The 15,550-nt window shown below is 43.5% G+C and overlaps 1 protein-coding gene across 1 annotated transcript in view; it reads right to left on the bottom strand.

Annotated features, from left to right (window-relative positions):
* KIAA0556 (KIAA0556 ortholog) overlaps nucleotides 1-15,550 on the bottom strand; it is a 235,310-nt gene that overhangs the window by 95,422 nt on the left and 124,338 nt on the right. Inside the window, exon 7 of the mRNA XM_003795751.3 lies at nucleotides 2,417-2,684. Coding sequence (XP_003795799.1) covers nucleotides 2,417-2,684 — 268 coding nt within the window. The remainder of the gene's footprint in view (nucleotides 1-2,416; nucleotides 2,685-15,550) is intronic.

Genomic DNA, 15,550 nt, shown 5'->3' with positions numbered 1-15,550 from the left:
AAGAAAGAAAGAAAGAAAGAAAGAAAGAAAGAAAGAAAGAAAGAAAGAAATTGCTCTTCTCTCTTTGCTTTTTGCCCAGTCTCACTCTCAAACTGTGCCTGGTGTCAACTGTTCTGTGTCCGAGGCCTTCACACCAAGAATGACTCTCATGTCCCCCTGCCCCCACTTTTTCCAGGGCTCAGTCAACCTCTTTAGAGCCCTGTCCCTCCTTCACCATCTCCTCCTGCAGCCCTGCAGTCTGCAGTCCTGGGGCTCTCACCCAGGAGGGAGCATTATTAGCATTAGCCCTGACTACCTAATGTTCTAGCAGGTGGCATAACACCTTCCATTAACGGACAGAGATGTCCCGAGTGGCTGGAAAGTGTGTACACACTGGGAAGCAATGAGGGGATGAGCTGGCCTATGTCCTGGCAAACGGACACCGGCTGGTGAGCAAGGACGGGGTGAGGGAAGGAAGAAAACTCTCTGCTCAGTGAGAGCAGCGCCATGAGCACAGAGGCCTGACCCACACAGCCGTAATGGGAGTGAAAAGATGGCATTACAGAAGAAGCAACCTCTGAGCGCAATCCTGAGGGAACATCAGGGAACCAGGCTTCAGGGGTCAGAGTGCAGAAGAAAGGGAATGTGGTCATCCAGGCAGAGGGAAGAGCCTGGGCAAGGGTTTGGAGGCGAGCGAGAACATGATGACAGCATGTTTGATGGACAAATGCTATCTTCTCTGGGGACATCAACTACTGGGTGTGTTTTCCAGGGCTGTCAGTTATGGAATGAGTTGATCCCCCTCACCCAAACTTATATGTTAAAATCCTAACCACCAGTCTGCCTGGGGGGGAAAGGGTCTTTAAAGAGGCAATTGAGGTAAAATGAGGTCATATAAGTGGGTCGGATCCAATCTGACTGGTGCCCTTACAAGAAAAGGAGATTAGGTCATAGACACGCACAAGGGAAGATGAGGTGAAGACATGGGAAGAAGGTGGCATCTACGAGCCAGGGAGGAAGCCTCTGAAGAAACTGACTTTGGTTTTGAACTTCTAGCTTCAAAATGATGAGACTGTCAATGTCTGTAGCTTAAACCACCCAGGCTGTGGTACTTTGTTATGTCTGCCCTAGCAAACTACCACACTGCCCGATTTCAGGTATTTCCTCATTTCTCTTTCCTAAGGTTCAGAAAAATGGTCTTGTCATAGCTGGCACACCTGGCTTTGAGGATGCACTTGGAATGGAGAGAGAGGTGCCGTCCCAACTTAGGATCAGGCATGGGGACTATTGTAAGCAGACCTACCTCCTACAACCTTACCTTTCCTCCCTGTCTCTCATCAATTATTTCGCTCACCCCTACTTTCCAGGCTCTTTTCTGAAAAACCTCCTTCAGCAGACAGCTGCTGTTCTGCCTATCCAGCTTCCTCCCTCCTTCAGATTCACCCTAATTTTCCTCTGGAAACCACTTTTACTGCATTACCAGTCCATGAGATTGGGTGGTAATAACCACACCCCTTAGTTCTATTGGCTGAACCTGGCCAATCAGAGCCATGGTGATTAGATCAGAGCTAGCCTATGACCCAATATGGGTTTGAGAGCCAGGTCTGGAACTTTTGCTGAAGATTCTAAGAAAGAAAAATTCACTTTCTGGTGTCGGAGCTTGTAGCTCAGTGAGTAGGGCACCTGCCACATATACTGGGCCTGCTAAACAATGACAACTGCAACCAAAAAATAGCTGGGCATTGTGGCGGGTGCCTGTAGTCCCAGCTACTTAGGAGGCTGAGGCAAGAGAATAGCTTAGCTCAAGAGTTGGAGGTTGCTGTGAGCTGTGACGTCACGGCACTCTACCGAGGGCAACATAGTGAGACTCTGTCTCAAACAAACAAAAAATCACTTTCTGATGGGGTTGCAAAGCCAATGTCTCATATGAGGGTAATTTTACCCCTGTATGTTGAAGAGATTACCTAGGAATAGAACCAACACAAAGGAAGGCAGAGATGAGAGGGAGGAAAGATGAGGGGAGGGAGGAAAGAGGAGGGAAGGGAAGAGGACTGGAGAAGAGGGGAGAAGGAGGGAAGGGGAGGAAACCTGCTATAGCTCTGGACTTTTCAGTTATTCAATCCAATAAATAGTCTCTTTTGCTTAAGCTACTCTGTATTAGCCAACTGGCACACAGATGATGCTAAACATCTTATAATGCACGGGACAGCCCCCAAAGCTCTCTGCCCAGACATTTACCATCTGGAATTTCAGAGTCATTTGAAAGCCTTTGGAAGGCTCTGCCTCTTACAATCAACAGATATCTGACCGATATACTTCCCTGGCCTGTGAAATTTTCTACCCAAAACTGAGTTCAAAGTACCACTGGAAGTTTAAGTTCTACTATTAGATTCAGAGATATCAAAGGCAAAGAAATGCCACCTAAGACAAAGCTTACTTTTAGAAGCTGGGTTAAATTCTAGTACCACAAGTGTGTCAGGGCCATGGCAAGAGCGTCCTTCTGTCTCCTGGTCCTTGGGAACATCCTTTTGCACTGAATTCCCACTGGAAGGAAAGGGCTCATCTCTGGGTTGGTCCACCAGTACCTGGTCCTCGGACTCAGGCTCAGAGAGCACATCTTCTTCAATGGAGTCGTATTCATCACTGGAGCAATCCTTTTGCTTCCTTTGTAGATTTACACTAAGTTCCAGGCTTTTTCTCAGCTCCTGCCAAAAGCCAAGGAGAGAAATAAAAAATAAATATGGTACTTTGAGAAAAACTTATTTAAAAACAGATCATTTGAACCAAAGAACTATTCTCACCAAACTAACATTTAATGATATCATCTTGACCCATGTGCTGTCAGGGAAACTCTGGACAGAGCAGTATTTATAGTATTAATTGTAGTGTTTGTATCCTTGCCTGAGATGCCAGAGAGAGAGGGAGAGAGAGAATGAGGGGCCAGAGGAAGAGAGAAACAGACGTGACAGTGGGGCTTGTTAAAAAAGGTTGTAGAGTCCCACCCACTGATTCAGTGGGAGTCTGGGATGGGGATCAAGGATTTACATTTCTAATAAGGTGATCGGGATGCTGCTGGTCTGGGGACAGCACTTTTAATATAAAATCCCCAAAGCTTCCAAATGACCCTTAAATTCCAGATGGTAAAATGGCTAACAGATAATTGTTGAGAGCTGTCCTGCTTACTGGAGGGCGTTTAGCAGCATCTAAATGTCCTAACATTTAGCACTTACCCACAACTGTTTGATAATATTTTCATACGTTTCTCTTTTCCCCATGAGATGATAAATTCCTTAAGGCTAAGCATTAAGACCTATATTTAGAGTGACCAGAAAACGTACCCTCTAAACTAAGATACTTCTCAAAGGGAAAAAAGGGTACCACCACACTTATACTGGGACAAAAAGAACAAATGGGACTGTCTGGGCAAACCAGCATGTCTAGTCAGCCTGGCTATACTACTAACCTATGTATCTAACATTGTTCTCAGAAGGTGAGAAATAATCAATAAAGGTTTGATGACTGAGTAATAACCTAATAGTTATTGTAGTAGGCTGAATAATGACTCACCAAAGATGTCAATGTCCTAATCCTCAGAAACCTTGGACCAGTGAGAGCCCAAGAGGAAGTGAGAGACACTTTATAGAAAACTTTCATCATCTTAGAGAAATCATCCTTTATAGGATGATGATAGAAATGTAGACATTAAGGGCACTGCTGGTGAAGGCTCAGGAAATGAGGGACATGTAATTGAAAACGGGAAGAGAGGGAATCCTCTTAGAGCAGCAAAATCTTAGCTGAATTGTGTCTTACAGCTACATGGTAAGCAGAACTTAGAAATGATGAACTTGGATATCTCACTCAGGAGAGTTCCAAACAAAGTGTTGAAGGTTCAGTCTGGTTTTTTTCTTGCTGCTTAGATTAAAATGTGAGAGGAAAGAGACAGACTGAGGGAAGAACTGTTAAAGAAAAAGGAACTAGGACTTGACGATTTGGAAAATTTTCAGCCTATCCAGATTGTAAAAGATACTAAAATTAGGAAATTCACTGTCAGGAAAGTGTGCTGGGGAAAGAAAACCAAGGGAATGGCTGGTCATCCTTTTGCTAGGACGTCAGAAGGATCCAAAGTTCGGGGTGGTGCCTGTGGCTCAGTGAGTAGGGCACCAGCCCCATGTACCAAGGGTGGCGGGTCCAAACCCGGCCCCACCAAACTGCAACAAAAAAATAGCCAGGTGTTGTGGCAGGCGCCTGTAGTCCCAGTTGCTTAGGAGGTTGAGGCAAGAGAATCGCCTAAGCCCAAGAGCTGGAGGTTGCTGTGAGCTGTGACACCATGGCCACTCTACTGAGGGCGACAAAGTGAGACTCTGTCTCTAAAAAAAACCAAAAACACAAAGTTCAGAGTATTTCATCATACAGAGGTCTCTCTTGGAAGAGATCAGACATGTGACTAATGGATCCCCCTGGGCGTCTCAGCAGAAGCCGAGAATAGAGATGGGATTCCAGGAAAGATTTGCAGAGGAGCCTCTTGTCTAACAAAGTGAATCCTAGAGATATATGCAGGAGTTCCATATGATTTTTGAGGATATCATACCAGTAGAAATGCTGCCAGTTTGGGATGACTGGGGAAAAGAAAGAACAAAATGAAAGAAGGCTGTCTGACTCCCCAAAATTCTAGAGACAGGAAATAGGCTGATAAAACTATCTATCTGCAAACACATGCTACTATTCCTGAAAAACGAAGAATGAGCCCGAAGATGACACTGTGGGCCAAGACAGTGGAACCCCGAACTCCAGAGAATTGTTCCCAGGCCTTAAAATCTAATGGAGTTTTATATTTTCTTGACTTTCATGAGTCCTTTTTTTCTTTCATTTCCCCCTTTTCAGAGGGGAATGTCTAGAATCCTTTACCTGATTCACCACTGTATTTGGGAGCAGATAACTTATTTTTAAGTTTCACAGGTCCACAGATAGAGAGGAATGTTGCCCCAAGATAGATCATACCCAGAGTCTCCTAACTGATTTGATGATGAGATTTGGGTTTTTGAGTTAATGAGACTTGGATGATATTCTAGACCTGAGTTGATACTATAATGAGAACTTTGGATAGGATGGATGTATTTGCATGTGGGATGGACATAAATCTTCAGAGACCAGAGGATAGACTATAGTAGGCTGGATAAATAGCCTACAAAGATGTCCATGTCTGGAACCTGTGCATATGTTAACATGGCAAAGAGACTTTGAAAATGTGATTTGATATGTCAAGATGGCAAGATTATTCTAGCTTGTGTATGTGAGCCTAATGTAATCATATGCGTCCTTATAAGTGGGAGACAGGAAGATCAGAGTCAGAAAGTGACCATATAAGGATGGAAGCACAGACCAGTGATGAAAGAAGATGCCACGGTGCTGGCTTTAAAAAAGGAGAAGTGGGCACAAATCAAGGAATATAAGTGGCTTCCAGAAGCCCAAAAAAGGAAGAGAATGCGTTCTCCTCTAGAATCTCCAGGAAGAACACAAGTCAGCCAATACTTTGATTTTAGACTAGTGAAATTTATTTTGGATTTCTGTCCTCCAGAACTGTAAGATAAGCCACCAAGTTTGTGGTAAGTTGTTACAGCAGTGATAGGAAACTAACACAGCTGCCTCTCTTTATAGTTTTCTCTCCCCGTATCAGGTATCAGTGATATTTACTGAACAACTAGAACACTGCCTGCCACAAAGAAGGTGCTTGATCAGTATTTGCTGAATGACTCAGTAGATTGTGTTGAAGGTGGAGTGGTGCTGTGAGCAGGAGTGGAGAGCACTCATACACCTTGGTGGTGGAATTAGTGATGTGGCTGTTAGCCATTTACTGAACTCCACTCAGCTGCATTTTGACATCCATGAAAATGAGTTAACAAATCCCTGCCTCACAGAATTAAAGCTGTGGTCTGAACTGTGAATGATTTGGTATCCCTAACTCCCACCCTAGGGACATTTGGCAATGACTGGAGATGGTTTTGGTCACAAATGAGAGAGAGCAGCCCTACTGGCATCTATTAGGTAGACCCCAGGGATGATGCAAGACATTCTGAAGGCAGAGGACAGTCCCCCACAACACAGAGTTATCTGGCCACAATCTAACAGTGTTGAGGTTGAGTAACCCTGTACAAAAGCAAGTGTGCATTCACCACTGGCTTTTAAAAAAATAACACAGGGTCTTCTAATTGAGGACATTGAAGAGTTCCATGCAACCTTCATGGAAAACAGGCTGAGGTCATGGCTCATCTCTTCAAAGTCTGACTGTGGTGAGCAGTTGGAGGATCAACAGATTTACTGCCCCTCCCCAGGGAAACATGTGTTCCTGGGTGACCTGCTGTTTAATGGCAATTTCAGTGATTGTAAAACTAGTAATCCTTTGCAGTGGAATGATGCTCTGTGCTCTATAAAATGTTTTCAACTCTCTCTCTTACTTGATCCTCAGAAATAATTCTGTAGGATAGATAGGTAGCATAAGGCCCTGTCATACCATGAATTCAGTTAAACACAAGAGAGCCTATTTGCCCCTGCTCTTGGCCCAATCCCATTCGAAAATGAGGCTAACTTAGGTTCTTCTGTTCTGCAGGGGTGGGAGCAAATCCCCTTCCCAGCATTCTAGTGCCCTTGCCCAGTGACTGTGGATTAAACTCCCAGTGGAGAAACTGCTGTCACTACTAGGAATCCTAGTCAGTCCCAGAGTCCGAGGGGTTCATTCCCACTGATGTCTAAGACAGAGCAGAGCTACTGGCTACAGCCAGTCCCAGGAAGGATTCGGATGGGGCATTAGGACTTGAGCCCATGGTCAGCTGAGCAGGCTCCCTTTGGCTTCCTTATGACTTTCATATGGTGCAACCCCATAATTTAAGGGACTAAATTTTTGAGTGTCCCTCCAATTTGAGGAACTAAGGCCTAGAACATTTAAGCTGGTCTAGCTTCTCACTGTGCTCAAGTGGCAGAGCTATGCCTTTTCCCTCAGCCACTGTTACTTGCTCCTAGATAATCCACACACACAACAGACTCTTTTGCATCCTGTCATGGCCCACTGATGGAGTGGACAATATGGCCACTATCATTCATTAATGTATTCACTGATGCATTCACACACGCATGTGTGTTAATGGCTGAGATAACAGTGGAGCGAGAGGGCAAGACCCTTGCCCTTATAGGGTGGGTTGGGAGATAGGCAGATAATGCATAAAGCAAAATAAACAGAGGCACTGTAGATGTGACCAGGACTGCAAAGGAAAGACCCTGTCTGGGTGACAGGACAGAGTGAAGAGGCTAAGGGAGCCCTTATAAAAGATGGTCAGGGAAGGCGGAGTGATGAGAGGCTGGGAGTGTTAGGAGCAGAAACAGCAGAGGAAAACGCCCCGAGGCAGAGATGGCTGAAAGGAGGGCAGAGCCAGAGGGGAAAGGTCCCGTGGCCTGTGTAGGCCTCAGGGAAGAGTCTAGATTTTGTCTCATGCACCATGAGGATCTGAATTTTTTTTATTAACTGGTTTATTTTTTATTATTATTATTTTCTATTAAGTCATAACTTTGTACATTGATGCATTTATAGGGTTCAGGGTACTGCTTCAATATACAATGTGAAATGCTTACAGTGAACTAAGTAACACATCCATCACAATTATGTGATTTCTGTTTTAAAAGATCGTTTTGCTCCATAGGTGTGGTCCCACAACAAGGGTACATGTCAAATCTATTAAGTGTAGAGTATAAATGTCTTAACACAATACTTAAGTGAGGTGAAGTCTATGTTAACCAGTTTGATGTAAGCATTCCAAATTGTATATAAAATCAGCACATTGTACCTCATAATTGCATTAATGTATACATGACTTATATATTTATGACTTGATAAAAAATGAATAAAATAAAAGATCGTTTTGGCTCTTGGATACCAAGTGGATTTGGGAAGTGAGTGGGGCAAGGGTGGTAACTTGATGACCAGCTGCAGTCCCAGGTGAAAGAAGAAGGTGGCAGCAGAAGTGGGGACAGGGAGGAGGCCTTGAGATGTATTTTGGATGGAGAAATGACAGAAATGGCTGACTAGAAGTAAACAATGTGCATATCCTCTATCCCAGCACTTTTAGAAATTATCCCAAAGTCTTAAATATACAAAGGTCACTGAGGCATCCTATATAACAGAGAATGATCCAAATGCTCATCACTAGGGGCAGGTGCCTGGAATCCCAGCACTCTGGGAGGCCGAGGCAGGAGGATCACCTGAGCTCAGGACTTCGAGACCAGCCTGAGCAAGAGTGAGACCCCGTCTCTAAAAATAGCCAGGCGTTGTGGCGGGCACCTGTAGTCCCAGCTATCTGGGCGGCGAAGGCAAGAGAATCACTTGAGCCCAAGATGTTGAGGTTGCTGTGAGCTATGATGCCACAGCACTCTGCCAATGGTGACAAAGTGAGACTCTGTCTCCAAAAAAAAAATAATGTTCATCACTAAGAGATACACTAAATAACTGACAAGAGCAGGTGTCCATGGAGTCCCGGGCAGCCCTCGCAGAGAATGAGATAGGTCTTGCTGCACTTCCTTGGAAATTCTTATCAAGATAAACATTTAAGTACAAAGAAGCATGTTGGAAAATGTACACATATGGGGTGGCCATAAAGCTCGTGTGCAATTTAAAATAGTGTGCAAAGGAACTTTATGGCCACCCTGTAGTATAAATCTAATACTTAAAATAATCATTATTTCTATGCATGTATGTATGTTCTCTCTGTAACATTGTACAGATTTTCCTTATCTGCTGTGTTTTATTTACTTATTTATTACTATCATGCATCCAATTTTCTAATTATAAAAAAATGATATATTTACATTTGTGCTAAATCCAGTCCCTTAGCCAGGTTGAAGCGGGTGGATTGCCTGAGCTCAGGAGTTTGAGACCAGCCTGAGCACGAGTTAGACCCCATCTCTACTATAAATAGAAACATTAGCTGGGTGCTATGGCAGGCACCTATAGTCCCAGCTACTCGGGAGACCGAGGCAAGAGGCTCCCTTAAGCCCATGAGTTTGAGGACGCTATGAACTATGACACCACAGCACTCTACTCAGGGTGACAGAGTGAGACTCTGTCTCAAAAAAAAAAAAAAAAATCCAATCCCTTACTCCTACAAATAAATAAATCCTCCTACCAGAGTGACAGAGAACAGTGAAGTAGAATACCCTGGACAGCCAGTTGTCTGAAAAATCAGACACATCTGGTTCCCAAAAAAGTGACTCAGAAAATGGTGAACAACCCTCAACGTTAGAAGATGATATAGCAGCATCTTTCTATCCTGAGAACAATGTATCCACTCAGGTGTCCAGACTGCAAAGTAATAGACCACCAACTCAAACGGCAAGAAACCCTGGGAATACAGTCTTCATGAATCTACCCATAAAGAACCTGCCAGGTAACAAAATCCAGACGATGAAGGAAATCAAAATAAATACACAGGCATGGAGAAGCTGTGATCAAAGGTCAAATAGTGAGCACCGAAACCATTTAGAGATTGAATAAATACTCGGTAGTTATGCACGTTACAGTGATGGGCCCAAACGCAATGTTATAAAACCTAAGCCACGGGTGGGCACGGTGGCTCATGCCTGTAATCCTAGCACTCTGGGGGGCCGAGGTGGGTGGATTGCCTGAGCTCACGAGTTTGAAACCAGCCTGAGCCAGAGCAAGACCCTGTCTGTAAAATAGCTGGGCGTTGTGGTGGGCGCCTGTAGTCCCAGCTACCTGGGAGGCTGAGGCAAGAGGATTGCTCAAGACCAAGAGTTTGAGGTTGCTATGAACTATGACACCACAGCACCCTACAGAGGGTGACAAAGTGAGACTGTGCCTCAAAACAAAACAAAAACCCAAAGCTAAGCCCTTAGCTTAGCTAACAAAACTCAGGAGAGTGCAGACAGTGTGAATGCATGCCTGGCCTCATTTTCCACAGCAGGTAGTCAACTCAAATCCATCTCAAATGGAAACGCAGATTTTAAAAATGACAACTCTAACCTCTCAATATTATTTCATAATGTATTAAATTGATGGCTATTTTAAGAAATACTATTTCTTATCATGTAATTTGAATTTCAGGAATTTCTCCTGTTTCAAGTTGCTTTCTTTTTCTTCTGTTAAAATTTAATGCAAATTTAAATGCCATAATTATAATATATACAGAAAGCAGTATACATATATATATAATAAAAGCAGTATATATATACATATATAAGTATTATAGATGCCGTTTTGATATGGCTGGTACCTTCTTCACAAAGAAAGAGAATGCTTTTGCTCACATTGAGTGAGCAAACTTTAGGAACAGAGGCCCTTAAAATGCTCACATGATCTAAACCATCTGTTCGAGGGGCAAAGGGGAGATGAACTAAGTAACAACACTCCCTGGAGAAAGCCGTTCAAAACCTTTCCATCTGGAAAGATGAGGACCTTGAGTTGGTTGCTTTGAAAGCCAATCTGCTGATACTTCAAAGAGATACCATGCTGTGGGATCTACCAGGTGCTTTGAAGTCATCATCCAAAAATTTCTCTGTAAAAACTTCCTTTATAGCTTTGCTTTAAAACCTTGTTATATTCAATTTCAGTGTTCAGTGTTTAAAATGTCAAGTTCAAGCCCTTTCAACAGAAAGCCCTCTGCATGGAGGCCAGGCTGCCAAAACTGCAGGTGAAGCGCAGATGACAGAGATAGCACACAAATGGGTCTCCTCAATTGGAGAGCCGGGGGTGGGGGGGTGGAGAAATGGACACTGACATAGTTAAAAACTTAAAGACAGTTGCTAGAAGAGCCACTGACTAAAATGTAACAGGGGTTTGATGCTCAGGAGATGAGCGCCTTATAAGCCTGACCTTCCTCTTTCTGCTGGACTAGGAAAAGAGCAAAACCAGGTAACAATCAAACATGAAGTTTTTGCAATAATAATAATAGTGACTATTACATTAATAAAGACAATAACAGCTACCAATTGCTAAGATTTTGCTACACATCCAGCACTGAGCTAACCCCTCTATAGCACCTTATCTCTTGTCAATCAACCTCCCAACATGCCAGTGTGGTGTGTCTCCTGGGTCTCCTCATCTTATAGGCTCAGAACCCTTAAGTACAAGCCCAAGGTCAAATGGCTAATAATGTCAGAGCCTGGGTGTTGATAAATGACCATCTGACTCCAAAGTCCAGGCTCTTAAGTACGTGACCATGTTTATTCCCTGCTTGGTACTAACTTAGAAGCAAGTGGTCTCTAGAATGGATGAAAGACAAGTGCTCGGTGATTGTCCGTTAACTTGTGCAGAATTGGGGAAAACTGCCTGTGAACGCTTTACACAAAGCTGCTTTGAGGCCCCTGAACGTGTTAAAGCATGTGTTAAGCATTAGTGGCTGAAGCATTAAGACTCCACTGGTACACAGAAAGGGGAAAAAAGTCCTGTGTTTTTTGTTTTTTTGCGACAGAGTCTCACTATGTTGCCCACAGTGCCATGGCATCACAGCTCACAGCAACCTCCAACTCTTGGGCTTAAGTGATTCTCTTGCCTCAGACTCCCAAGTAGCTGAGGTGCCTGCCACAGCACCCAGCTGTTTGTTTTTTGTTGTTGTTGTTGTTGTTTGTTTTTTGGTTCAGTTGTCATTCTGGTTTAGCAGGCCCAGACTGGGTTTGAACTTGCCAGTCCCTGTGTATGTGGCCAGTGCCCTAACCACTGAACTATGGCACTGAGGGAGGGAACAAAGTGCGGAGTCCACCTCTGGCTGCCCTGTGTCTACAGGTAAGTTGCTACATCTCAAGCCCCCAACTCTGCTATGGGAAAATGTGCCCTGACTATCTTATAAGGCTGCTGAAGGGACAAAACTAGGTAACAGCTAGGAATTGATGATTGTTTTCATAGAGTTCTTATTTTTACAGAAAATTTAAAATTGTGATGATGGCATATTCTTCATTTCTCATTGAAATTCTGTTGAATTTGCCTAAAAAAGTTTAGTTGTTGAGACCATGAAGTCACGATGGATACTTTAAAGACAGTCTTTGAGAGGAAGCCTCAGCCTCTGGGGTAGAGGTTACTGATGTGCTGCCAGAAAGGCCCAACTTATCCCCACACAATGTCTCTCATGTGGCTGGAATTTTATAAAACTGGAATTTGAGTGCCTTTGGTCTGGCATGCACCATTAGTTGCACTAATTCCCACTAACTTCTACTGCCCTATATGAGCCATGTTACAGATTCATATTAACCTGCCTGGTCCATAAAGGATTTTTATCCTGTACTGAAGGGTTAGTTGACTAATTTGTTCTTTTCATTGATTCATCAAATATTTTTTGTGGACTATATCCGTACCCTGTAAGGGGTCTGAAAGTGCAAGGGATAGAGTGATGAACCAGACAGACAGAGTTCTCATAGAATTCCTAATCTGGCAACGAAGACAGCCATTCCATCAGAGATCACAAGAGTAGTATCAAAAACCCAAACCTAAGCTTGCCAGTCCCTGCCTCAAGCCTCTAAGATCACCAACTGCCCATAATCAAGTGGCTTATGTGCTAAATAAGAGCCCACTTCATGTATTTTAAAAATCACATTCCCCTACATCATTTCTGACAGAACAACAGTTAGGAAAATTTGAGTTATTCATGAGCTTCAAATACCCAGCAATGTTTATAGTTTTCTGATACCTTCTTACTGCCCCCTTTCAACTTTTTGATTTTTCATGAATTTTCATTCAAAGCTAAATGTATTTATAAAGTACCCTGGAGATCAGTTTCTAAAGAATGGAGTGATGCGAGAGAAAGAGCATGGACTCAGAAAGCAGGAGGCCTGGGAGGCTGCTCCGCCCTTTCCTTGCTGTGAGAACCCCTCAGCTTCACCCTATCTGAGCTTTCCCACCTGAGCAGGGAGCTGCTGAATGATCGACACACAGGAAACCGGATAGGTGGCAGAAGAGAAACCAAACATCAAGGAATGCCATTGGCTGACTAGAAATTGACCTATGACATAGAGAACAGGGATTGCATCTAGGAAGACCCAAAACACACATAGGCAGTAAAATCTTCCCTAGAAGGGGTGGGTTGTATATGTAGCTGCCCCAGAGTCAAGGTGAGTGAGAGGAAGCCCTAGGGCATTCACTAGCTTGGGCCCCTCCCTACCTGTATTAAATAAGGGGCTGGGGAGAGGCTCATCCGCAGGCTAGGGGGTTCGGGGGTGAGGGCAATGGGGAAGGAAGGTGGAGAAGTGCTCTAGAACAGTGGTTCTCAACCTTCCTAATGCTGCAACCCTTTAATACAGTTCCTCATGTTGTGGTGACCCCCAACCATAAAATGATTTTCATTGCTACTTCATAACTGTAATTTTGCTACTGTTACGAATCGTATTATAAATATCTGATATGCAGGATGTATCTAGGCAACCCCTGTGAAAGGGTGGTTTGACCCCCAAAGGGGTCGCGACCCACAGGTTGAGAACTGCTGCTCTAGAAGGTCACTGTGCCCAGTGTAGGCTGGGAGCTCTTACACCCTGGAGAAGCTAAGGTCCACAGCTTCCAGTTTGGGGGAAATCAACACACTGGAAGATAGGCACCAAATTTAATTAACAAAAGAGCTAGGCTGGGTGCCTATAGCTCAGTCCTTAGAGCACTAGCCTTGTTTATACTAGGGGTTGTGGGTTCAAATCCAGTCTGGGTTTGCTTAACGACAACAAAAAAAATAGTAAGAGCTAATAATCAATAAAAGGAAGTTATTAGAATAAATAAAGAGTTTGAATCAGAAAATTAACATCCCTGGAAAGATGCAAGAGTTGCAGAAATTCCATAATTTCACCTAGGGAAAAGAAATAACTAGAGATCTTAAAATGTTTAATTTTACCATTAACAATTTTTTAATTTCATCATTAACTTTTTTTTGAGACAGAGTCTCACTCTGTTGCCCAGGCTAGAATAACATGGCATCAGCCTAGCTCACAGCAACCTCAAATTCCTGGGCTCTAGGGATCCTCCTGCCTCAGCCTCCCTAGTAGCTGGGACTATGGGCACCTATCACAATGCCTAGATGGAGATGGCTCTTGTTCTTGTCCTCAAACTCCTGAGCTCAAGCAATGCTCCTACTTTAGCCTCCCAGAGTGCTAGGATTACAGGAGTAATCCTGTACCCAGCCTCATTAACAGTTTTTACAAGTTAAACTAAATAGCAGAGAGATCTAAAGGGTGACTATCAAGTGTGCTAGAAAACCAGGCAAGTGGCTCCTAGCCTCTTGCTAAGTGGTTAGGGTACCAGCCACATAAACTGAGGCTGGCGGGTTGGAACCCAGCCCAGGCTTGCTAAACAACACAACAAAAACAAATAAACAAAATAGCTGGGCGTTGTGGCAGGCGCCTGTAGTCCCAGCTACTTGGTAAGCTGAAGCAAGAGAATTGCTTGAGTCCAAGAGTTTGAGGTTGCTGTGAGTAGTGATGTCTCAGCACTCTACTGAGGGCAACATAGTGAGACTCTGTCTCAAAAAAGAAAGAAAGAAAGAAAACCAGGCAAGTGATTTTATAAGAACATAGTACAAAAAGAGTGAAAGAAAAATTAAGAGGCTTAAAGGCTAAATCTAGACGAAAATGTGTCCAACAGAAGCTGCAGAGGATAGAACAGAAACAATAAGAGAATAAAAATGACAGAAATAATAAAAGAAAAATTCCCAGTGCTAAAGGAGATAGCTGTCAAACTGAAAAGGCCCACCTCATACTTTAAATGGGACAAATATATTGATGCTGATATATTTATACAGATGAAAGGTACATACACTCTCAAAAAAAATCTTCACTCTATATGCCAAAAATGACTGATATTTGAAATATATAAAGCAAAAATAGAAATATAAGGGAAAATTGACAAGTTTACAAAAATCAACCAGGCGGTAGCTCACTAGCATTCTGAGAGGCCAAGGGAGGAGAACTGCTTGAGTAGGAATGAGACTCTATCTTTACTAAAAATAGAAAAACTAGCTAGGTGTTGGGCTGTCACCTGTAGTCCCAGCTACTTGGGAGGCTGAGGCAGGAGGATTGCGTAAGTCCAGCAGTTTAAGGTTGCTGTGAGTTAGGCTAATGCCATGGTACTTTAGCCTGGTGACAAAGTAAGACTCTTTCTCAAAAAAAAAAAAAAATTGCAGCCTCTTAGTACTCCATACCCCCTCCAGATCCATTTCTATATTTTGGGGTATAATAAGCACCAGGTAAATCTGATATACTGCATTTTGCCATGTAAAATGCACTTCCATATATTATATAATGCACAACCATGTTTTTGGCTGAAACTTTTAGGAATATAGCTGTTAAGAAAGTGGTAAGGGTAGCGCCTGTAGCTCAGTGGGTAGGGCACCAGTCATGTACACTGAGGCTAGCGGGTTTGAACGTGGCCCAGGCCAGCTAAACAACAATGATGACAACTGCAACAACAACAAAAATAGCCAGGTGTTGTGGCGGGTACCTGTAATCTCAGCTACTTAGCAGGCTGAGACAAGAGAATCGCATAAGCCCAAGAGTTTGAGGTTGCTGTGAGCTGTGACACCACAGCTCTCTACCAAGGGCGACA

This window comes from Otolemur garnettii, unplaced genomic scaffold (assembly GCF_000181295.1).
Source record: "Otolemur garnettii isolate 467f Iridium unplaced genomic scaffold, OtoGar3 scaffold00096, whole genome shotgun sequence".
NCBI lineage: Eukaryota > Metazoa > Chordata > Mammalia > Primates > Galagidae > Otolemur > Otolemur garnettii.
Note: the sequence above shows the minus strand (reverse complement) of the source record. Positions and strands in the feature narration are given on the sequence as shown.